General features: G+C 38.5%; 1 protein-coding gene across 2 annotated transcripts; it reads right to left on the reverse strand.

Annotated features, from left to right (window-relative positions):
- DIO2 (iodothyronine deiodinase 2) lies at positions 6,786–23,768 on the reverse strand. 2 transcript variants are annotated; one of them, XM_021402534.1, is made up of 2 exons: positions 22,942–23,767; positions 6,786–12,070 (listed from the first exon to the last, which is right to left on the reverse strand). In XM_021402534.1, the coding sequence occupies exons 1-2, from the start codon at positions 23,161–23,163 to the stop codon at positions 11,453–11,455; spliced, it is 840 nt and encodes a 279-aa protein (XP_021258209.1). In that variant the 5' UTR covers positions 23,164–23,767; the 3' UTR covers positions 6,786–11,452. The 2 variants fall into 2 exon arrangements, with proteins under 2 accessions (XP_021258209.1, XP_021258210.1); XM_021402535.1 differs by having other exon boundaries at positions 11,498–12,070; positions 22,942–23,768.

Here is a 25,061-nt window from a genome sequence, read left to right on the forward strand (position 1 = left end):
ACGGCCAGCAGGTTAAGGGAGGTGATCCTACTTCTTTACTCTGCACTGGGGAGGCCTCACCTGGAGTACTGCATCCAGATATGGAGTCCTCAGTACAGGAAAGACAAAGACCTGTTGGAGCACATCCAGAGGAGGGCCACAAAAATGATCCATGGAATGGAACACCTCTCCTACAAGGACAGGCTGAGAGATCCGAGGCTCTTCAGCATGGAGAAGAGAAGGCTGCAAGGTGACCTGAAAGCGATCTTTCAGTATCTAAAGGGGAGCTACAGGAAAGAAGGAGACGGACTCTTTAAAAGAGTCTGTGGTGATTGAACAAGGGGAAATGGCTTCAAGCTTGAAGAGGGTAGATTTAGACTGGATATAAAGAAAAGGTCTTTTACAGTGAGGGTGGTGAGGTACTGGAACAGGTTGCCTGGAGATGTGGTGGATAATCCACCCCTGGAGACAGTCAAGGCGAGGCTGGATCAAGCCCTGGGCAATCTAATTTAGTTGCACATGTCCTGTCCTGGGGATTCGAACTAGATGACCTTTAAAGGCCATTTCCAACTCTAAGGATTCCATGATTCTACGATTCTATGATATAATAATTAGAATATAGGAATTTAACAGCTAATTTAATTGCCGAAAAATATCCAGGTGATTTGGTTTTGATCTACAGAGGGACCATCCATCCTTGGCATTTTACCAAGGCTGCTGAGCAGCTATTGCTCTGACGTGCAGGAAAGGTGCATGGCAGGATGTCCTCAAAGCTCAGCTGTCCCCTTGTTCAATAGCCCTGGAAACTGTTTGTGTTCAGGACCTACTTTTCTTCTAATTCAGACACGACCCTGATCTGTTGGATGAAGTGGACTAAGAAGATTGTTTATTGTCTGGTGCCACTGGATCTTTGATCTGGTTGAAAGCTGTCCCTTATTACTACTTTCCCTGATACTAACAGATCACAGATATGACCAGCGGCAGCAGAGCAACAGCTAGAACGTGGCATCTTGACAGTGATGCAGAAGAAGAAAGAAAATGAAATCATACGTATTTCTGCAAGATATATTTACATGTGGCCTTCTGGACAGCAAAAAGCATATCCACACTGTGGCCCACATCAGCCTACTTTCTGCATGTGCCCCAACAGGCACAACTACCGGCTCAACCAGAACATGCTCTTAGGATTGTGCAGACCTTGTGTACATGGGGTATGTTGGCATGTCCCAGAAACATGACCATAGGTTTTCACGCTAAACATATTACCTGCAAAGCAGCCATGCAAAATTAAAATGGGTCAGAAAGAAAGCATATGTTTTTTTAAAGAGTCATGAGAGAATGTGATTTTCCATAGCAGTGCAATTATATTTGCCTATTTAGTGATGAAGAGAGACCAATAAATAAATAAATAAATAAATAAATTAAGCAATGCTCCACAGAAATAGCTAGATAGTTATAATGAGAGTTTGGATGGAGAAGGGGCTGATTTTTACCCATGAAAACAAACTCTTCTGAAAATAGAGACATGCTGGATGGCACATATTTCTCTGCAATACTCTTTTAGTGAGCCCTGAATTCTTCTGAAAAACTTGATTTAAAGAAGTCATCTTCCATGCACATCCAGTCCTTCCATCTTTATGTTTAGAGAAATGATGAAGACCTAGCTTGTGGCAAGTACTATCACAGTTTGTATGATGTATTTGTGTTCCACAGCAAAATGTTCACCTGCAAGTTTCCAACAACTTAACGGTATTATTTTTCTTGAAGACTTAATTGTTTTGATGTTCAACATATTAAGTGATAAAAGTCAGTCATACTTGGCATGAGCATCTCCTTTTGTGCAAGTGTGATAATACATATTTGTATTTTCTATTGGAAAAAAAAAGTGTCTCCCTGTCAATGTACCTCTATTCTTTATCACATTTTGAGAAAATGTCTTGACATTTTCCACCAAAAAATAAAAGCAATAAAAAAAAAAAAAGAACAATTTTGGGATGAGTTCATGCCTGGAATGTTTCAGAAAAAAAATCACAGAAGATTGTATTTCAAAAGGGAGTGATGAATAATGGAAAGTATGAACTGTGAAGTTCTATTATATCAGTTGTATTTAGGTTAACCACATTTAATTTTTTAAGCTCATAAATCCTTAAGAAATGTTAATCACATGATGGACTTATTTGTAGATTTACATAATGCCCTGAAGGAGCCATGGATTGTTGCATTGTGGTGACTCATGAACATCTCTGGTTCAGGCTGCCAGGATGGAGAAAGCAGGCTGCATAGTGCGATTTTGTATGAACTGTGATTGAATTTCCAGCAGAGTTATCCTCAGGCCACTCCATAGCATTTTCAACCCACTAAGATATTAAAACTAAAAAGAGGGTGAAGAAGAGACCTTTAAATTTGAACAAAACATTGTTCCCCTTCATTCTGTTAAAACTCAAAATTATGCAGTTTAAGCATATACACACACTTAAAAAAATACATCTTTGAATTAGTTGCCCACTATATCCAAGTTAGTTATTCCAACAAATGCATACAAAAAGTTTTCAGCTGGTGTGTTCTTTTTATTAATATAAATATTACTACTGCTTCTTAATTGCATTTCTGAACGCAAGTACCAACAACTTTACTAACAGTTCTTGCTCTCTAAATATCAGTGAACATATATACATGCTACATGTTAATCATAGAATGGCTGAGTTTGGAAGGGATTTTAAAGATCATTGAGCTCCAGCCCCCCTTCCATGAGCAGGGATGCCAATCACCACATCAGGCTGCCCAGGGCCCCATCTATGCATATAATATGACATGTATTTAATATAACATGTATGCATTTTAAAACTGTATTCCTTATTGTATGTCTACCTAAAAATAAGTCTACAGAAAACTCAAAGCCCTATCAATTGATGCAGTCTATTTTTTTCTTCAATTGACAAAACAAACAGATTTAAGATGCACTTAATTAAAATCTTACCAGTGATTAAATATATCAAGTGACAATGTATGGTAATAGATGGTAATAAAAAGTAGTTATTTGGGTTCCTTCTTATCTGTCAAGTGAACTGATTTATCTGCTGTCCACAAATGAACATCAGAGGGAATCTAATGATGCTTTAATAGAAGGAAGCTTGGCAGATGGTATTCTGGGTAATGATCCAGGCAGCAGTGATCTCAGATGTGACTTACAGTATCTATTTACCTGGCCTCAAACAAAGGGAAAGAAAAGAAAAAAAAAAAAAAAGGTAAAATGATTCATTGGCTCAGGCTCTGTGCTCTGGCACAGTAAATGTTTAAATCACGGAAGCAGCCCATTCACTTCTGTAGCAGTAGAAAACATGAATTTGATTAAAACAGTGAAAATGCAGCAGGAAAATCTTCCTCCTCCGCAGCCAGTTTGGGAATGGAAACATACCTAGTTCTCATGGTCCATTTGTTTTTCTGTTATTGCTCTGGTCAGTTCCAGCAAAATTCTATCTTTTAAAGGAAAAAGATCTCACAGTCTCAGTGGGCCACTGAAGAATGCCTCTTCTCAAGGAGTGGTGATCTACTTCAAGAACAAGGGGAAAGATAGTAAGGGGGGCTTTATGGGGTCGTGAAGGACTGACTTTGCCCTTAAAATCTGCCTTTTGCCTCATATTGACATGGGCTCTGATACTGAGTTTACAATGACTGTTTGTCTGCTTTCTTTTATAACACACAGAAACAAGTCGAAATAGCTGTCATAAACCACAAGGAGCATTTCCCGGCTTTGTCACAGTTACAGAGTTTCTGAAACCTGAAGGAAATTATTTGTGCCCTGTAAAATTTCATTTCAGATACTCAAAGTCCCAAAGGCACAAGTAAATGGAAGCTTCATGGAGCCAATGAAGCCTCATGGAGCTTGTCATAAATATCATAAAATCATAGAATCAGAGAAAGGCTTGAGTTTGAACGGACATTAAAGCCCACCCAATTCCCACTCCCTGCCATGGGCAAGGCTGCCCCTAGATCAGCTTGCCAGGGCCCCATCTATCATGGCCTTGAATGCTTCTGGGGATGGGGCATCCACATCTCTGAGCAGCCAGTGCCAGTGTCTCAACACCCCATGAGTATAGAATTTCCTCCTAACATTTAATTTGATCTCTCCTCTATTAGTTTAAAACTATTCCCCTTGTTCTATCAGTATCAGAATTTAATGGGTCAGTCTCCCTCCTGTTTATAAGCTCCTTTGATATACTGGAAGGCCACAATGAGGTCTCTCCAGAGCCACCTAAACATGTAAGGGAGACCTCTTACAACAGCTAGTCCTACTGGAACAGAAAAGATCCGGTGAACTTTCTCCCCCAGTCTCACTTCCTGTGATACTTCCACAGCTGAAAAAAGTTCTGAACTACTGTCTCATAGAAACCTGTTGCAGAAATAACCGGGATGACCTGAACTTCCAATCTGCTCAGCATCACTGCTGAGAATGAATTAAGGACTCATTGCAATCTGCCCAAGATGAACTAGGTGTGATGCTGAACAGTTTGCGATAGTATTGTACAACAAAGAAGTAACATTATAAGAAGGTATACAGATGTCGGTGACAGCCAAGAGAAATATCCTGAAAGAACAGTTACAAAGTTTACATCCAGCCTAGCTGTTTTCTATGATTGAGATGTACTTCTGACTTTTCAAGTACTTTCAGATGTTCTGGAAGCACTCATGGTAAAGTGGTGCTATTTTCCATCAGATGTGTACAGTATTTAGGTGAAGTTCTGAGGGTAGTTTTAGTGCTATGAAACACTGAGCCCCACACAGTGCCATTCGGCCCATCTGTAAAGATCTTCAAGGATCACTGGCAAGAATGTCTGCATCTGCTAAGAATTTACTGTTTCTTCCATACCGAGAGCAATCTACAAGACTTTCTCTTCTCATCAAGCAAGTGCTTTTCATTTACAAGCACAGTCCACCAATTTCTGGTTTGGAGGGATTGATCTAATTTCCTGTGAGTCTGCGAGTAAACCTCAGAAAGATTTGCCTCATAAGACATCTGGCCAGGTCTAGCGTATGGTACTCCCGGCACTCAGACCTTCACCCTGTGCAAGACTGGAACATCAGCTTTATGAGTTTTTAGTAACTGCTGACAGACGTGGGGAGTGATGAACTCCGGTAGCCAGAGTTGAGATTAAAATCTGAATGTTTCCTGCCTTGCAGTTTGCAGGAAGTGAACTACTTGTTCATACTGTTACTGTTTGCCCAGAAACCCAGTGCTTAGCTCTGCAGGCTGGCACATGGAAAACTATCTGTGAGAGCAAACCTGTGTGCAGATGATCAGTGGCACACTGAAGATACCAGGGTAAACAGAATAAAGTTCTGCATATCTAACATGAACTTCTGACAACTGACAGCTTTTTAAAAGTATTTACACTTGAAATGAAGCTCTTGGGTAATCTGTAGCCTTAAATAAACTACACAAATCCAACAACTGTGATGGGAAAATCATGAGTATTACAGGCTGAGAAGAGCAAAAGATAGGAAATCAGGTGCAGGAAGGATACAAGGGTAAGGATCTGGACCAAAGAACATCAAAGGCTGACTAACTCCTAAAGAAGATAATGCTTGGAGAAAGCTTCCCCTCCTATTTCCTGCACACATAACCAATCACCAAATCAGAACAGCTTTTTTAAAGTCAATGCAAATACTATATATATGAAAATCTGGGAAATACTGATTCAAAAAGAGAGAGGTTTTGTTTTTTTTTCAGTTCTTTCTACCTGTTCTTTAACTTTATATAATAGGCAACATCTTACCAGGAACTAGAATCTTTAAGGTATTCATATTTGATTTATATGATCTAGAATGATTGTTCCTTTCTAGGTCAAGTGACTTAGTGAGGCCTTAAGGATTTGACCAGGGTGCTCACTCACATAAGGTGTCTCCAGAAGAGCAAAAATTGATATAAAGGAGCAATCGATTTAAAGGTCATAGCACACGTCAGCCAGATTACAGGAATATTCACACAGCTTAAGTCTTCTTTCAGTACTTTTGAGGTTATTTTTGCAACCTGAACTGGATAATGTAAAGAGATTTTTTGTTTTGTTTTTCCAAAGGCATGTCCAGCACAGTGTAGTGAACTTTTCTGCTCAGGACACCAAGATGTAACATTTTCTGTATCTTCCCTGTTGGTGATTTCTTTTATATCTATTTTTTATAGATTTATATTTATTATCTATTTCTTTTTATATTTCTTCCCTATATTCACAAGTAATTTTCAGATACAGGGTCCTTTAAAGCTTACTGGAACAAAGGTGACAAGGAGGAGAAAAATTCTAAAATAAAGCTTAAATCACAAAGTGAATTTGTTTCAGAAGCTGCAGGACTTCCTTGCATTTACATTTTTCTTATCTGTGACAGTGATTTTAATTTTATTTTTCACATAAGTGTGCAGTTCATTTTTTTTTCATGTTCATTGAAGTGGAAGCTGCATGTGTAACAGTTGCATTCACAAGAAATTTGACCAAGGTTTGTGTGCTATATGAGGATTGGCATGCTTTCTTCAAGCGCATACGTTTTTTTGAAATACTGTAATTCCATGCAGACTCAATTGCTGTCCTAGTATCTCAGTTTCTCTCCTTTATATTTCTTAGAAGTTGAGCAGCAATCAAATATTAAAGTAGGAAAACATAAGTCTCAGCATTTATATGAAGGGTTTTGCTCATATTGCTTACAATCAAGTCAGGGAGATGTACACTATGTTGCTAAACATTTTTTTTAAGTTTTAAGTAATGTCAATTCCACTGCACATTAATTACCAACATTAGAATAAAAATACATAGAAGAGATATGGTTTTGTTTATAGTTTATTATAATATGAGAAAAAAATAAAAGAAATCAAGAAAGCATATTTCATGGAGCACCATATTGTAACAAAATTTTGCTGGTTCTCCTATAAAGTGTATTTCTGACATTTAAACAATGACGCACACAATCAGTACACACAGGCATCTACACCCCAGTAATTTTGTTAACAGCATTTAAAGAGACTCCCCACCTTTCAAGCACAGAGACACCAAGGTGCACAGGGGAATACCAGCGTGAGAGCATCTGAACACCAACTGAGTCAATTACTCTTTTATTAGTGCTCTTCATAAACACACAAGCATTCAGGTTTCACCCCAATCTCTCTTCTTTGAAGTCTCTGCATTGGGCCCATAGGTAACTGAACAAGGATCCAGCACTGACATGGTGTAGAGATGAACAAAACTGGCCAGTATTCCCTAACTGATACTTTTTATTGCTTTGGTTATAGTACTGAATGAGTCTTAAAAACCATTAAACCTATACTGTACATCACAGAAAAGCCACTTTAACACATACAGAAACATAACCTCTATCCCCACACACACCTGAATGTATCACTGATACCTTTCTGAGAAGTTTTATGGGTTTTCCCACCAAGATCACCTTCATACAAATGGTTGCATTTTCTAAGTGTTCAGACAGTTGCTTAACAACATGTTCTGGAATGTCTTTCCTTCTTTTTAAAGAACAGGGCATAGTTTCCTGTTGCTTTAAATTTATGTCATTGTCTACACAAGCAACAGCAAAATGCTATTGTTTTCTGTACAAAATGTTTTACATTCATTTTATACAGTGCTAAATAATGAAGCTAAGCACAGAACAACATAGAATGATAGTCCAGAATGGTTATTAACCTTACTCAAAAAGAAAAAGTACTGGAAGCTTCCCATACTAATGCTGAGGCACAGTATTAGAGCCTCTATTACATACACTAGCCTTCCAGAATACTTTCAGGCACCTATTTGGCAAGCTATTGCTCAATAACTATGTCATACTGAAGCACCTTGGGTAATGTAGTTTAACATCCTCAAATAGTGAGAGTAAGAGATAAAAGCAAATCCAACCTCACAGCAGACTAGACTAATGATGAAACAGGATGCTAACAAGGTAGCAAACTTTCTGCCTGGATATGAAATAACCCACAGTTACCTGAAAATTTAATGTATCTGATATACGTCCTCTTCTTTCATCAACTATAGAAAATATATAAAGCTTAATTTCAAACCTTTCCTATAAGATGTTTCAATCTTGTCAAGAAAAAATTGAAGACCATATATATGAAGACCTCTATCATTCACTTACAGAAATTTTTTTTTACTCTAAGCCTATTTATTTTTTAAATATTTCCCTTGCTTACCGACTGCAAATTTTCTGGGGAAATTTAAGCATTTACAGAATGTATTTCTGTCTTGATATTCATTGAGCCTGAACCATCTTTAAGTTTTGGGCAGAGTAAGGCATTCTTGTTGCCAAGAAAGAAATTAAGTTATTGTGTATCTTTTCTTGTGGAAAATCCTTGTGGATTTCCCATTTAGAGCAGCCAATTTTATAATTCCTTTATACTGTGTGATGAACAAGCATCTACGAATAACAAGATACTGCACTAAAGCAAAATAATAGAAATCCAAAAGAAAGAAGAAAAATGGACTTGAAAATGAATTGGGATTTTAGGTATACAAAGAGGTACTAACTAATTGAATAAGTAAGTCAGACTCCCTCCTTCGAGCTAAAGGTATGTTTTAACAGCTGTGATAACCATTTGGCTAGCATTTCTCAGATAAACAATTGAGATTTCATCTATATGACACGGAAGAGAAGACAGAAAGAAAAGACTTGCTACTTTGAGTTTTACAAAGAATATGGAGATTCATGAAGTTTCAGATGACTAAGAATATAATTAGGAAAAGGTGCCATATGAGGTACACTAATGTATGCTTTCACTTGGACACAGCTCTACTCACCTGAGTAAAAGAACTGCGTAGCAAAAACAGAAGAGATTCAGAAAAAGGCAGAGAATATGAACCTATATAAGACTGTGACTTATTGTTTGGCTTAAGGAAAAATAAGCCAAATGTAAACCAATACGAAAATTTTGATGTAGAGAATGTAAGCACTGACATACAAAAGAAAAACTGGGATCATTTTTTATACCTTTTTAACATACAAGAGCAGGAGATGAGAATGACACCTGAGCAGCTAATTCAAATTTTAAACTGGGATTTGATTATAGAATTCCCTACCTCAAGAAATATCTAGGTCTCATAATTCTGGATCAGCTTCTCATAGAGATAAGGATGACATCAGTGATCACGTTAGATATGACAAATCCAATAACATCTGAAATAATGAAAATTCCAGAAGAAATTATTGCACCTTCCCCTGAAGCATCTGATACAGTCAGAGGCAGTACACTGGATTAAATAAACCAAGGAGTTTGGCTATGTCACTACTTTTATAATATTAGGTTTTAAAAATTCAGTGATATACCACATTTAGGCATGAGGATGTATAACAATCTTTCACGCTGAGCAATAAGTTACAGTAACCTTAATGAGTGGAAGGACAGAATGATTATTACTATTGGCCTTAGACACCACTTATACCACTTGTATACATACATATGCATACATACAAACATACAATGTACATTTATGTGCATACATAAATATATACATAAACACACACATACTCTTTCTGAGGAACTAGGCTCACCAGAAGGCCTGAAGAGCATTCTATACACCCTTCTTCTGATAACACTTTGCCAGACTGTAGAAGCATGTTTACCTTTAACAGTCTCCAGAAGAAAACATAAGAAAGGGAAGTTTGAACCAGAATATTGCAGACATCACTCATGTTACTGTCATTATTTTAGATCTGTACTTGAAAATACATTTCCAAAGGCCTTCTTAATTGGCTAACTTGACCAAAAGCCAAGCAAAAAGAAATACGCAACATTAAAGGGGCATTTTAAAAATTAAAATGTTTATGCATTTTTTGTTCTTTCATGTGTTAGTACTAATACATCATCTTCCTGATAGTTGGCGGGATGAGAAATTAAAGGAACTAATTTGATTTTTGCCAGCTTACCCTGTTTACCTCTTTCCTGTTTCCGTCAAAGCTGAGAAAATACTTGATAGTCCATCTCTCCTTATGAGCTTTCACGTCCAAGCTCTAACAAGTTAGCTCATTGTAAACATGCCCTTTTATCAGGCTTGATTAAAACACTTTAGTTTTTAATATACCTAAATTTAATGTCTACTCTAAATTGACATCGTCTCTTAAAACATAATTAAAAATATTCCTCAAACCCATTCCTATGAAAATTCTGCCTTCTTTCACACTTACTCATGTTTATTCACACTGTTTGTCCTCCCTGTTTTTCTGAGAAGACGCTCGAGAGCACGAGTGAAACAAACACAGACTACTGTCTCATCCAAGAGCAGAAGTGCAGTTCATTAATTTTGAGGCTGCAAACTACTTAACTTTCAGCTAAACTAATCTAGCTATAAACTACTTGCAAGTATCTAAGACAGCAAAAATCAGCATGACTACACTTAACAGATTAAGGGATAGAATAAGTTTCCACTTCAGTGAGGTAAAGTATGTTGTATGTAAGATCCTCCATCCCCAAAATGCATCTGTATGGTCATTAACTCAAATAAAAATAAAACTAAAATAATAAAAAGAAAAAGAGAGAAATAAGTTATTTTTAAAAAATCTAAAAATGAAGCAACCTTTAAGTTTAGTTCTAGACAGAAAGGGATCAAGGGGGAATAGAAAGAGAGAGGAGAATGGAAGAGTATTGATAAATGCATGTTGATGCCAGCTCTGAGAAACCAGGAGTTGGCACCAGCTGAGTTTTGTCTCGTGATACCAGTACTAGATGGTTCTTGCTGTGTTGTTACACATAGTCCAAATTTTTAGTTTTCAAAGTGGATCATAATGGGCTTATTTGATCATCTTTCTTTTTTTGGTACAACTTCAAAAAATTTATTATCTTTCTCAGCAGGCATAGGCCTACCTATTGGATGCAAACATATAGATAGAATTGCATTGTTAATATGCTGTGCAGAGATGTCCACAGAGAGTACAAATACCAGCATACAATGTTTCATCTTGATCTGAGCAATCATGTGCATGCACGATGCATTGCATGATGGTTCCTGTAGTCTCTAAACAAGAAAATCTTTACCAAGACAGGAGGAATGGCACACTCAACTGCATTTCTATGCAAAGTCGTTGCAAGACCCTGGCTCCTTCAAAGTTTCTTGCATTGGCCACAGGAAAGTAAAGAAGAGCTACCGATGAAATGCACAGCATTGCCTTTCCATGGATTGTCTTCCAGGCAGCAAGGCTTCCAGCTCACCCCAGCACTGACACTTCATGAGATGTGTTCCTTCAGGAGACAAATCTTACCTCATCTCTCTTCCTGCACACCAGCAGCACCTTTTCTCCAGAGCCTCTTCACATTTTCTGTCCCATAGGGAGTGCAGGAGTGGGATTCTTTTCTTACAGTAATGTTTATGTGAGTTGGTTCTTCATTTTCTTTTCCTAGTTTGACCTTGTTATAAACTGTGTTCTCCTGCAATCATCTGAAAGGCATTATTCAAACCAGCATATGTTTTCCCTATTTCCCTTTTACATCACCTTAAAGGGACATATCTGTTGGCATATTTTCTGTAGAGAATGGATTTCATCTTTTGCTGAAGTTTTGTTCCAACCAAAGACGAACCTCCTGAAGATTGTAGAAAAAGGGACCTTTACCTCCCAGGTAGGCGATTTTTTGTCTCTGCACAATGCAAACTCGCTCAAATGAAACCCCATAGGCCACATTGGCATTGTTGTCCATGCAGTCAGCCACCACTTGGCACTGAGGTGGCAAGGAGAAACGTTCCAGGAGCTGGTGAGCAGCTGCACACCGATCTTCCTGGTTCCTGTGCTTCTTAACTTCAAAAGAAGAAGGGGAAATACCAGGAGCAGCCCAGCCATCCGATGGGTGAGCCTCGTCGATGTAGACCAACAGAAAGTCAGCCACACCAGAGAACTCTTCCACCAGCTTGCTGAAGGCAGACAGCTGGCTAGTGAATGGTGGTCAGGTAGCTGAGCCAAAATTAACCACCAGTGGCCGCTCAGAGTTGGCAAAATCCAGAAGATGGCACTTGGTTCCACACTTGCCACCAACACTCTTCCAGCTGCTACTGCTGCCATCATTGCCCTTGGCTATGTGGATTACACTGGAGTTCGGAGCTTCTCCTCCAAGTTTGACCTGACAACAGAACAAAGAATATTATAGAAATTTAGCATGACCTCTTGCCCAGTATCCTTCATGATTATTGCATTCAAATCAATAATTACCTATTCAAATAGTACTGCAATTGCCCACATGGACACTAGCATGGGGATTTGACATTTTTCAAATCTTTAGAAGCATCAGCATCAAAAAGTTCGTCTAGTTCATCCCTACTCACAGTACAGGAAAATGTGGCATTCCTGATGTGTATACCACTGCATTATTGTTAGAAAATTTGTTCTATGACCTGTTTTGTCCTGTCTACCATACACATAGCCCTGTCAACTCTTTTATGTTTGCAGACTCTAGCTTGCTTTCAGGTGGACTACCTTCTGTTTCTTCTAACATTTTTCTGTGACAATTATTTCATCAGTTCCACAAGTTACACCTGTTTATATGTTCCAGTTATTTGCTTTTTCCACAATAACTCTTTTGGAAAAACAGCAAACTATTGACTAAGAGTTAGCTAATGAGCTGTTGTAATGCCTAGGTTTCTTTTTTCACCTTTCTAGATTTTCCTCATCATGGATTTGTGTACATCACCAGCCCAGCCTGAATCTAGTGCTTTGTACTCATCTCCATAGAGCAGCATCCCGTATTTCCAAATCACTTTTCCAGTTCTTCAAAATCAGTCTGTATTGAATTCCTGATCCTCATAACACACGTAGTGCCTCTCAATTTTGAGAAGTTTGAAGATTTTATATACAAATGTTCTCTTCCATCCTGCAGTCCGGGAATGAAAATACTCAGAGTAACAAACACAAGAAAGATCTCTGTAGACAAACACTGAATACCTCATTCTGTTTTGACAGTGGACCGTTGATAACAATGCACTTCAAATCACTCTGCTAGTGATCAAGTGATTCATTTCCTTCTACTACAGTGCTTCTCTGGAAGGCTGGACAAAAACAGCAAGGAAAGTAGAAAGTTTTTATGACAGCTCAAGTAGGATGAAGAGAAAGGTAGCTGTTCTCAGATCTAACCCCAGAAGTAATTCGGATCCAACAGGCAGTTGTGAAATCCAGCAGGCATTTGTCTGAGATTCCCTTCCTACAGAAAAAGGACAGAATATTATCCCTCACTTGGGATTGCCAGAATAAGGTGGTGCCTGCAGAGGACTCTGAGATCTTTAGCTGATAACTGCCGTAGAATCACAAAATCTTACTCCTTAAGACAATTAGTTTTAATGAGTTCTGCCACAGCAATTCTTATGCATCTGCCTTTAATATCAAGCATTAGTATAACTATGCAGTTATCCTTTGTTATTTCTCTGTCTTTCTCTTTTCTTCCTGTTTATTTGATTATGTTTGGAAGTGTTGCTTTGAAGGACACATATGGGCCAAATTCTGAAGTTCTTCATACTTTATTCACTTCTTTCTGAAGCTACACTCCAAATGAAATCAATAGAAGTTAACACTGAATGAGAACTGTGTAAAAGGTAAATTAATTACTGATTTCAGGTATATTTTTAATCTATATTGCATTGTAGGGTATTCTGACGAGTCAGATATAGTAAGAAGCTGAGTTAACAGGTGAATACTTAACAGATGTATTTGCTTCTCCACACAGATATAGAGGCAAGTACCTTATAGATACTGGATCCTGCATTTCCCCCCTGAGAATCCTGACTAACCTGGGCAAATCTACAGTTATTCATGACTCTGCATTATTTCATCAGAATAACAATAGAATCAGAGTCTAACCAAAGCAGATTTTGTAAGACTCTCCTTTTAATGATGCCAGACTTTACAGTTGCATGAAAAGGTCCCACATGTTGGTGCAGGATATAAACATCATTTCAAATATTTTCTATGGAGCAAATGAGGACACAAATTTGATGCCATGTACTCAAACTTCAGCAAGAGAGAAAACCATGGAAATAAAAGTACCCAAGACCCTTGAATCTCTCCAGGCCAAGCACATAGTGATGACACCCCTGGAAGCAGATGTGTAGCTGCACTGCAGCCAAGGGGAGTAAGTGCTGCTCCAGGCAAGCAAAGCCCTCCATGACCCCTATGAACCTTCTATCTGCAACATGCACCATCTGCTAGAGCCCTGGTAACAGTTCAGAAAAGGCTCATGCTCATTTACCTTTGGAAACAAGCAAATTTTGAAATACATGAGTTTAAGATCTGCTGTGTGAGTGGGCTCCCCATTGAACTCAAGGAAGGAAAAAGGCTGTATCTCAATTCTTCTCAATTGAAGAAATGATCTCTCTGGAGAGAGGCAGCTTCAGATGCTCAGGCTGTAGTGTTTATCCATGTTACAAGAGACTCCCAGCATTTAAGAGGTGCTACACCTACTTCATTACAGACAGTAAATACTCTTCTGCAGAGCTGTTGAACATTTCATTTCTTTCTGCCATGATATGTAAGATAGGCAAAGTAGAAGTCTGTATGGTAAAGATCAGATATAAGCAAAAAATATAAAGGTCAAGATCATCTGGAAGTGATCTAATCATTCTAAGGGTTGCATTCATCCACAAGCCAGCTAGACAGCTCCACAGTTTAGGTGGATAATTTCCCAAAAACATAATATCTGCATGAACACTAGATTCCCCTCACCTAGAAAGCTTAACCATTCTTACACTACCGTGCAATTGATTTTTCAGAGTTGAATTGCCCCAAATCCATCTTTTGGGCAAAGTATGACATGTAAATATCTGTGCTGCTGCACCCACTCACTGGATGAATAATGGACCTCAGTATTTAAGAGTATGTGCTCAATCAATCAAGGAAAATAAGTAATTACATGTGATTTGTCTCATAAATCACAACTGAGCAACACACTTTCAATTCCTATTATATGCCAGCACATTTCAAAGGAGAAGAAAATAAAGGTAAAAAGGACAGAAGCAAGTAAAACTGAGCAGTGAACAGAGTTGCTCAGGAGACAAGAAACGTTTGAGCAAACTGTTCCTCTGACTCTTCAGATTCTATTTTAACAACACTATTACAACCAAAAATACTCTAACCAACACTAAAATCTTTAACTGAGAAACCACAGTCTTCTCCTTAATCATATTTATGCAGAAAGAGAGGCTAAATATTGTAAGCTCCTCATCACCAACTCTTTGCTCAGGCCTACCAAATGCTTCTTTTCCTAGGCAAGTTTGCAAACCATGAAAGAACAGACTAACAAAACAACTCTGAATGAACACCAATATATGAATGCCCTTCAACTACTACTTAACAGTGATTCCAATAACTGCAATGCATTTCACTATTCTCCAATGATGCATGCTTGTGCTCCACCTACCAAATTTCTTAATGACCAAAAAATAGGTGGATTTAGAAAATAAGGTACGAATATGTCATCTGCCACCTTATAGCAGTTTCTCATTTCCCACAGCCACAAAGTGAGTCTCATGGCCGTCGGTTACCTATCGTGTTAATTTTTGTTTCTAGGAGTGCTTATGCTGTTTTTTTTTTTCCCCTTAATGAGACATCCTTGCCAAGAGGGCATTCACAAGGCATTTTCTGCTCTTGTAGAAGAGTAATTAGGTCGGTGCCTTGTTCCATGCCAGTGTCAGGCACTCCAAAAACCAGCCCTGCCCAGTCATTAATGCTCAAACACAAGCAGTGGTATCTCCACTAATTGGTCTTGATGAAGCGCTGACGTTCCCAAAGGGACTCTTTATTTCACCAGGCTGGGGAACCGACTGACACAGGATGACAATATCATCCTTGCTGATCATCTGCATTGTGGGCTTGGCTGTCTTCTTTGTAGTTATTTACTGAAAGAAAAAATAGCTCTTGGAAAAGAAAATCAACACAATGAGAAAACAAACAAAAAAGCCATGTATTCAGCCAAACCGCTTTTGAAATCTTACACAAAGGCAGGCAAAATATATATTCTGAGAAACAAACTAGCAGAATATCCCTCACACGCAATCCAGCAGTTCTATAATCACGTACTTATGTGTGTGATGATTCAAGCATTGAGCTGGAGCATTCTGGACAGCAGACAGAGGTGGAAACCAGGCCACCTGTCCCTGTAAAACACGTGTGGTAAGCAAAGCACATGTGCAAGCCAGCCTGGCCCAAAAGAACTGACTCGGATTGTTAGAATGAATTTTGTGTTCGCTTGAGAGCCTTGGTACTGCATCTCCTCCTCTGAGTGCAGGGAGCGTAAAAGGGAGCAAGGCTGCTGATGTTTAATATGCAGACTGAAAAATGAAGGAGACTTAGGAGCAAGAAAGAAAGCTCTATTCATAAACTACAGGCTAGAAACAGCTCATACTGCTAACTTTGTTGTTCATGCTCCATGAGAACAAGAAAAGCCCCGTGGACAGAACATCACCTCCTCATTTACATTTTTGCTGTTTTGCTTTTATCAGCTTTAGCATAACTCTCTTGGGATTCTGTGCATTGGAATATGGCTTTCGTTCTCTGCACAAGGGATTTTCAAACAGTTTGGCACACCCATTAGGCTGTGTCAAACCCCTAAAGAAAATAGGTGTTGCCAGACAACTAGCAATCTGTGATATTAGCCATTTAAATACAGATATGCTGTGCTTGGGACTGGAGTCCATCAGCTGGTTATGAACTGAATCCGTGGAGCTTTTTGCTCTTTTCATATTCCTTGCTTTCCTCTGATTTGATTCCATTCAGTTAAGCGTAGCCTCCAAATAGCCTGATATTTCTCAGTGCTTCATCCAAATAATAATCAGACTCTGGCTGCAGAAGTATACATATTATTATTTTTGTTTTCTCTTCTTACATATGTCAGAGTTTTGGAGTGGATAAAAGTTATAGGAGGTTCTTGTTTGGATTAGTGTACAGGAATGGCAACTCTTCATTTATCATGCAGAGGTGGCGGTTTGCTTTAAGAAACTTGAGTACCCAAACTGAGGAGCAGAGATTGAAATTTACTGGAGTTCTTTCAGAGTCCAGTCTTTATTTAGGATCAGGTGTGTGAAGCTGAGGGAGGGAAATGGGAGACAAATTAAAAGGTCACAGTTCAGATAAAAATAACTAGTCAAATGTTGCCCTCTTTATTTAAAAACTGCCAGTCCCATAAATGAGTATGCATAGCAAAGGGAAAGCATAAAGGAGCTTTTTGCCTTACATTCTTATAAAGAAAAGGAAAATCCTAGTTCCTCTGATCAGAGAACCTATAGCAATCTTCCCTAGAGCTTATGATCCCCTAAAGATGGGAGCATAGCCTGTGACATTATGGCCTCTGGGGCAACATGTTCACCTGTGGGCCACAGGCTGCCCTTACTGACCCTACTTACAGATGCCAGAGGCCTGCACTGACAGGCCGGTTAGTCAGCACTGTCTAGGTAGCAGACACATATTTGACACTACTCTGAAGGGTTATTAATTCTTTTTCCTCAGCTTTATCACTGTGTGAATTCACAGTAGTGATTTTGCTGTAGAGGCAGAGCTGAGTTGCAAGGACCAAGTGTGATTTTTCCTGGATGATGCACACTATCTAATTTTCATATAGATCTTATAGCCAAACTGGTGCTTCCGAAGAGTTTCACAAAAAGATAAGCAGTCTTTTCAATCAGTTCAAGGGAGAACTTTTCCTACATAAGAGTGAAAGCAGAAGACTGCACAGATTTTGGAAATTAAGTTAGATCCTCAAAATAAAGTGGGTAGGACAAGACCCCATGCAGTGCAAGAGTCACCATATTTCTTCTCCTATCCTTTGTCTGCCTTGAATGTTTAAACTGCAAGCTCCTTGGGACAAACTCTCTGCTGCTCTTGTTTAGGACATCTCCTAGCACAATGGGTCCCTGATCTAGGTTGGTCCCTAAACACTGTTACAATAAACATGATTATATATTAATAAAAATGACAATGTTTTAATAATAATGACAATGACAAGGCCAAACCCTGTAGAATTTATGTTCCAAACACAGCAGGAAAGGTTTTAATTGTGGTTTAGTTTTGTTTTTCATTTCTTTCATGATTGTTTTTATTTGAAAATGTCAATGAAAACAATTCTGCTAACTCTGAAGATCGTAAAGCCAATAAAAGCTTTTAATACCACACAATGTCTAGTCCTAAACCCTGAAACTACACAACACTCACCCTTCAGGAGAGCATATATTTCACAGTTTGGCTTTATGACTGTCAACTGCAGAGAAAGATGCTCCTTACCTTAAGAAAAGTATGTAAGTTATGTCGTTCTTCCAATTAAAAAAGATCACCAAAATGCAGAGAGATACTGAACAGCAAAAGAGCAGGTAAAAGACATGCTTTTCCATTACCTTCACATCCTGCTTTGTGATAATGTTGCACAGCATGCACTTAACATCTCAGAAGTTGACCCTTTTCCATTTTGTCCTCTTTTGCATACATTTTTTTTTTAAACAATAAATGTTTTAAATGTTAGGCAGGTAGAAGTAGCCAAAAGTAATTTAACTGTACCCTCCTGAAGTTGAGAAGATCTCAGTGGGCCTGAAGCAGAGGTGGGCCTGTGCTCTGAGGCTGGGACCTTCGGCCAGAACTCCCCTCCCTGCTGGGCCTGCAATGCCAGCACTCACTGCTGGCCCTTTCTCAAGGCAATTAAAAGGTGTACAACTACATACACACATCTGTTACCATTCCACTATGGAGATACAACCTTGCCAAGCATTTAGCTTCATCAGGAAGATGCCACTGAGAAAAAAGTCCTGGCAGAAGGCCTCCCCTCAAAAAACCACACTAAAGTGCAGAAGAGGAAGGATTTCCTCTATGGTATCCTTACAGGTCTGTGTTGGGGACCAGAAACAGGAAACTGCATTGCCAAAACAGAAAGCTTGCATCTGGTACTGGAAAACCTCCCACTGCAAGGCCTCACCATGGGCACTACTGCACTCATTTTAAAAGCAGCTTACATAACAATTTCTTACCTTTAGAATCATAGAAATTGGATTCATTCCAGTACTAAATGAAGCATGGAACTTACTGGGTGAAAAAAAAAGCTATTAAAAGTAAATACAATATTTTTTCAAAATGTCTCCAGGTTTTCCTCTAGAAATTTGTAAGGTACATAACACAGTACATGTGCTGTAGGCTAGAACAGATGCTTCACAGCATTTGTATAGATGAAACCATACAATTCATGCAGAAGGTATTCTAATACACTCCCAAAATCTCTTTTGTTTTTAATCTTTTAGCAGTGGGTGTGCATGCACCCGTATCTACATGTGTGCAGATGTATACACATGTGTATATATACATATATACACGGAGAAATGGAATTGGACTGTCTTCTGAAAGAGCAAATTATTTATGTCCATGTTTTGCATTTGTACACATATCCATGTACCTATATAGAGACAAATACACATGTGCGTGCATATCTGTACACATTGAAAAACATAAAAATGTGTAAATACCTATACACAAATGTATATAAGATTTTCTCTTCAGGAGTCAATAATCCTGCTTCTGTAGATAAACAACGCACAGCAGTAAACTGGAAAAATAATATCTAAATAAAATAGTAGTACCCTTCCAGTTATATAAAGTTAATGTAATTTGTCTACTAGCTCTATTTATCTCTTTTATGACAATTAATCTGATTCTAATGACTCCCTTGTTGTAAAGTAAGACACGCTTGCCTCTCGGGAAAGGATAGTAAAGGTTCCTTAAATAACAGAGATGATGCGCTCTGGACAGTACCAGCACTGAGTGTGACAGATACTGAACTTCGGGGCTAAGGAAGTAAAAAGAGATATATTAGTCTTTGATAAAATTCACACGAGAAAACAAAGATAAATAAGACCAGTCATTTTTATTCTAGTTGGACAGTAAAATGTAGGGAAAATAAATAAAATAAAATATGTCATTAAAAGAGAATATAGAAAACACTCTATGTACAAAACATCAAACTGTGTATTGTTTGTCCACTGAGGATATTAAAATTCTCAGCTGTTGCTAAGTAATCTTGCCTCTTAAATAAGTGCCTTAACCAAAAAATCATGTGTAGCCATACCTAATAACAACAAAAAACAGAACAAAAGGAAGTTCAAATTTGGGTAAGATATTAAAAAGTTTTTCTACAGGAGAAAATGCACCAGTACCTTGTTTTCAAATACACTCTACTTCAGCTATTCACAAAGTGAATGGTGAATAGACTACTGTATATCTCTTGTACACCAGTCTTTAAACAAAATCACTTAGTTCTGCGTGCTCGCAAGTCAGAGCGCCTTTCTTAGAATAAATTCACTGTTGATCTAGAACCCAGTATTTACCCACTGATTTTTTCTGGAATGGCTTCCAGTAAATTTTCCTGTAAATACAAATGGTACATGAAGTGTTTTTATGCGATATACTGTGAAAAGTGCTCAGGAAGAATTCTGCGTAAGTGACATAAAACATAGTACAACCAAGTATAGTCACTGCTCTGATCCACACTTCTGCTAACTGGCAAAGCTTCTGCTAAGCTTTGGTCTACCTCACCATCTTCAGTTCTGCTAATCTAGCCAAAAATCTGTGATTACCTCATAAATACCCCTGAACTGAATGAGTTTAAGAACCTGCTTATGTACTTTGCTAATACCTGGCTACAGCTAGAAAACTGGAGCAATAAGCAACCAAAGTTATGATATAGGCTGCATTTAGCTTTGCTATTCAGTATCCTGATTCCATAATATTTTCATTTCCTACCTTGGATAAGATTAAGATATGACAACTGGATAGTCTCTTCCAGGACGTAAAAAAAGATATTTTAAGGAAAAGATGCTTTGTAGGACAATCTAATATATGTCACTATTTATCATGCTTTTTAAACTCTTATGTCATAAAACAGTGTATATTTTGTATTTTTTCACCTCTACCAATTTTGTGGCAGAGATGACTCTCCTCCTTCCGCTAATATTGCTCCATTTATTTGTCACCCCTATAATTTGATCTCTACAATTATCAACCTCTCTGTGACAATCAACATTTTCCAATAACTTTCTAGCTTTGTGGCCTGTAACTCTGTAAAGTAAAAAGGAGTCTTTTCATTATTTGTCAGCCAGTTCATTTTGTCTTAAGAACAGCTGGCATGAATGGATTATTTACCCTTTTTGGAATTAGGTGAGAAAATCTGGTTACATTTGTACATGTTATACATGTTTTTTTTCCTGCTGATTTCATTCTAGGGACAGTAGAGATTGACTGGCTTGAGCAATCTAGGTCATTTAATGGTGATAAGGAAGATACTTACGTTCTACGCATTTCATTGCCAACACCAAAAACAGCACAGAGCCATCCTAACCATAACTTCTGTGGCTGACTCAAACAGTACTGAGGCAAATGTAAAGTACGACTTTAACAAAAGTATAATTTTAAGCAAAATGAGACTGAAGATATTTCATGGTTATGTGACTCCCTACAGCTCCACACCTTCTGCAGAACCTGGGCCATATACAGGTCAAACTTTTGGGAAGTGGAAATTTGGCTGTTTAAGAGCTGTGCTGCTGACTTCCTTGTGAGCCTTGACCAAGTCATGCATTAACTGTTCTGTCTTGCCTCATCTGTAAAATGGGAACAATAGTGTTCACCAACCCATTAAATAAGGCTGCTGAAACATTTGCTTCTCAATGTTTGTGAAAAGACTAAAACCAGAAATTAGAAGGGATAAGAGAATAGTGAACTTCAGTATTCAGCATTACTTTATTTGGATAGCCAGTTGGCTGATTCCTAGTGTGGCAATAAGAGGTTGACCCATTTGGCAAAGACTGATGTTATTTATATTTGTCTTATACTGAAAATTAACATCTCTGTGGCTTTGGTTTCAGACTAAGCAGCTTGTATTCTGTATCACAAAGCCAGCAATCACCAGCACCACCAGCTCTTCACTTCTCTAGGTAACAGCAAATACTGAGAAAATGTGAAAGGGGTCTAGGGGGTGAGAAAATACAAAAATAATTATTTCAAAAGATACAGAGCTATCATTTGGGTAGGACCCCTATGACCTCATAACATCACTAGGTGTGTTAAATTAGATGGTCTAAATAAGACAACACATTAACAGACTAAGTACTGTTTTAGAAGCCACAGGACTCTGAATCCAGCTCTTCTACCTACTAACTGGGTGGCCTGTTTAATACATTTCATCTTTTTGTGTCCACTTTCTCAATATATAAAAGGGAATTATAACCACCACATGAGACTTGGGCAGTACCAATGGGTAATGTTTGTACAAAACTTTAAAGGGAAAAAAAGTACATATTGCATAACTGCTATTAGCATTATTAACTTAAATCACCAGGCAGCTGTCCCTCAGTCAGTCAAGTTCATTTTTAATCTCTGACACATCCTCATTGCTTTCAGGAGGAAAAAAGGCTCACTGTTTCACTCCATGCCCAGTTTTACTATTACCTGAATTCTTCTTCCAATGTAAAAATTAACATATATGAAAGAGAAAATGGTAGTGTCATGACAAAGATTCATTTTTATACTTTAAACTAATTAAATTTGTTCTCTGTTAGGTAGAGAACATTTGTGCACCTAGAGCTCTATCTCAGGATGCACTCTGCATAATCAGCGAGGATCTCACATGGCAAACAATTAAGCAACAACTTACAAAGCATTTAGAACATTGTATAATTATTCTTATGTGCAGATCTCAAAGTACTTTATAAACATTATTATTCGTATTGGCAGAGAAACCAAGGCACAAATAAGTGATATGGCCGTGGCTGTACAAAGAGTGAGTGGCAGAGAAAAGCCAGCAGCTCTCCAGTCTCTCAGCCCCAAACTACAAGCACTGCTCCTTTCTGCTTTTACCTCTCCCACCAAACTTAACTTCAAATAGGAGACTCTGTGCAGCACACGGTGTAATTCCCTTCTCTGCTGGCAACAGGGATGCTCAGAGCAGCTGCCCACCCCAACGTGCTGGTGCCGTCCCGCACCCACCTGCTTGTAGGCGTCCAGGAGGAAGCTGTTCCAGACGCAGCGCAGCCCCTCCGAGGTCAGCATCCTCCGCCACTCACCGCGCGCAGACTTGGAGCGGCTCAGAAACAGCACCATGTGCTTCAGGAGGATCACAGAGTCATATAGCGCAAGGAAGAGGCAATTGGAGAAAAAGACCGGCAAGATCTGAAGCGTGATCAGCAAATCCACACTTAACAGACCCATCTTCCTTGCTGCTTCTCTTCTGCCGGATGAACTCAGCTCCCTTTTTTGCCCTCCACCCTCATTTACAGAAGTAAAGTAAAAAGCATTTTAAAAGCCTCATTAGCCTCTCTCGGTCTCACTCTTCAAAATGAACAGAGATGGTTAAATATGAGCAGGCTGGTTAAAACCGTAACTGCATGATACTCATTCAACTCAAAGCTGCTTAATTTTCAGAAACTAAGATGTTAACAAAAATTCTCCCCTTAACTAGGAGACCTTCTGATTTTTGCTGAAGAGAGAGGCAGCTGTGCTTCCAGTTCCCTGCAGATACAAAATTTAAGCTGAGATTGTTAATTGTTAACTTTCCGGCGCTATCCCATTGTTTCTCAGCTATTTAAGCACTGAACAGACCTCCCACTTCTGTGTCAGTAAAGCTAGCTACCAGGTGCTACAATACTTTTGTTAAAAAAAGGTTTGTGGACATACAAACTTTCTGCTCCTTCCTCCCTTCCTCCTCCCTCTCTTTCCCTCTCTCCCCCCCTCCCTCTCTCCGTTCCTGCCTTCCTCCTCTCGCCCGCTCTTGCTATCTGCCTGTGGTGCAAAGTGCTTTCCCCTCTGGAGTTCTAGCTTGCTTCCCTGAAGCCTTTTATACATTCCCTGGCTAATTGCTGCAATAGAGAAATGAAACCCTAATCTTAGCAAAGATCTTGACGTCAATGTAAAAGAGGGCTTTACTTTGGCCAGGACTGCAGTGAATAGAAAAGTGAAATTCTCAAAACTTTTTTTTTTTTTTTAAGAGAGAAAAAAAGAGAGAGAGACAGCAAGGGTGGAACGCTGCTTTGCTTTGAAAAGGAAAGAGGAAAAAAAAAAACAATATGCTTCTGACTGCTCTTAAGAAATGCTTTCAAATTTTGGAAAAGGTATTTTCATATGACGTGGAAAGTGACACAGCAACGCAGGCTTCTATTGTGGATGTTTTTTTTTTTTTCCTCATGGCTGTTTTTTATTTTTCCCTTTTGTCTTTTCCAGGAAGGGGTGTGAGGTGATGCATCCCAAGAAAGGGCATATTTATGTACATTTTTCTCCCACCTTCATAAAGTACAGCATGTATAGTGTTTAAATATCTTTTTTTTTTACCTTCTTGATATTTAAGGAAACATAAATAAACACTCAGAATTAACTTCATTTACTGATATGTGAAAGAAGATGCTAAGAAAAAAAGAAAAAATAAGTCCCCTATTCAAAACAATGTTACATCTTTAAAAGCTGTTAATCAGCTGAGCTTCAAGGACTACAATATTCCTCATGATAATTATCTACACACACTAGTGTAATAAAGATAAGTCATTTTGGGCTGTAAGTTTGTTAAACAAACATTTTAAGACTCCCTTGCAGCCCCATGCTGAAGGTGTTTTTTTGTTGTTGTTCATTCACTTCTCTTTGTTTCACTCCCCCCATAATGTTTAGACCTCATTCCATGTGATTATTATGCTAGGGGGTAGAGTAGATTTTTTTTTTAACATGGTTTTGACTTCCTTAGATAAATATTACATTTATTTCCTGTTGCAGACATCCATAATTTTGTTTTTGAGTGGACGTCTTCCCTAGGTGCTTTTGTGGGCTCTCCTCACCAGATCCATTTCCCTACCAAAGATGCCAGCGTGATGTCTATCCTCGGTCAACTCACATCTTTGATGAGCAGTGCAAATTTCCTTCATCAGTGTGTCTTAGTCTTCATCAGTCATCACTATCCTTCCACTGCTAGCAACTGCAGAAGGTAAACACCATCAATCTTCTCTGTTTTGGGGTCTTTTACTTTCATATATTGCAGTAGCAGTTGGGCTGCCACTATGTTAGGATGCATACCTCTCGAAAGTCCCCCTTATGTCTTGTCTTGTGCTTCGAAAGAAACATTTGTA

This window comes from Numida meleagris, chromosome 6, assembly GCF_002078875.1.
Source record: "Numida meleagris isolate 19003 breed g44 Domestic line chromosome 6, NumMel1.0, whole genome shotgun sequence".
In the NCBI taxonomy this organism is placed as follows: domain Eukaryota; kingdom Metazoa; phylum Chordata; class Aves; order Galliformes; family Numididae; genus Numida; species Numida meleagris.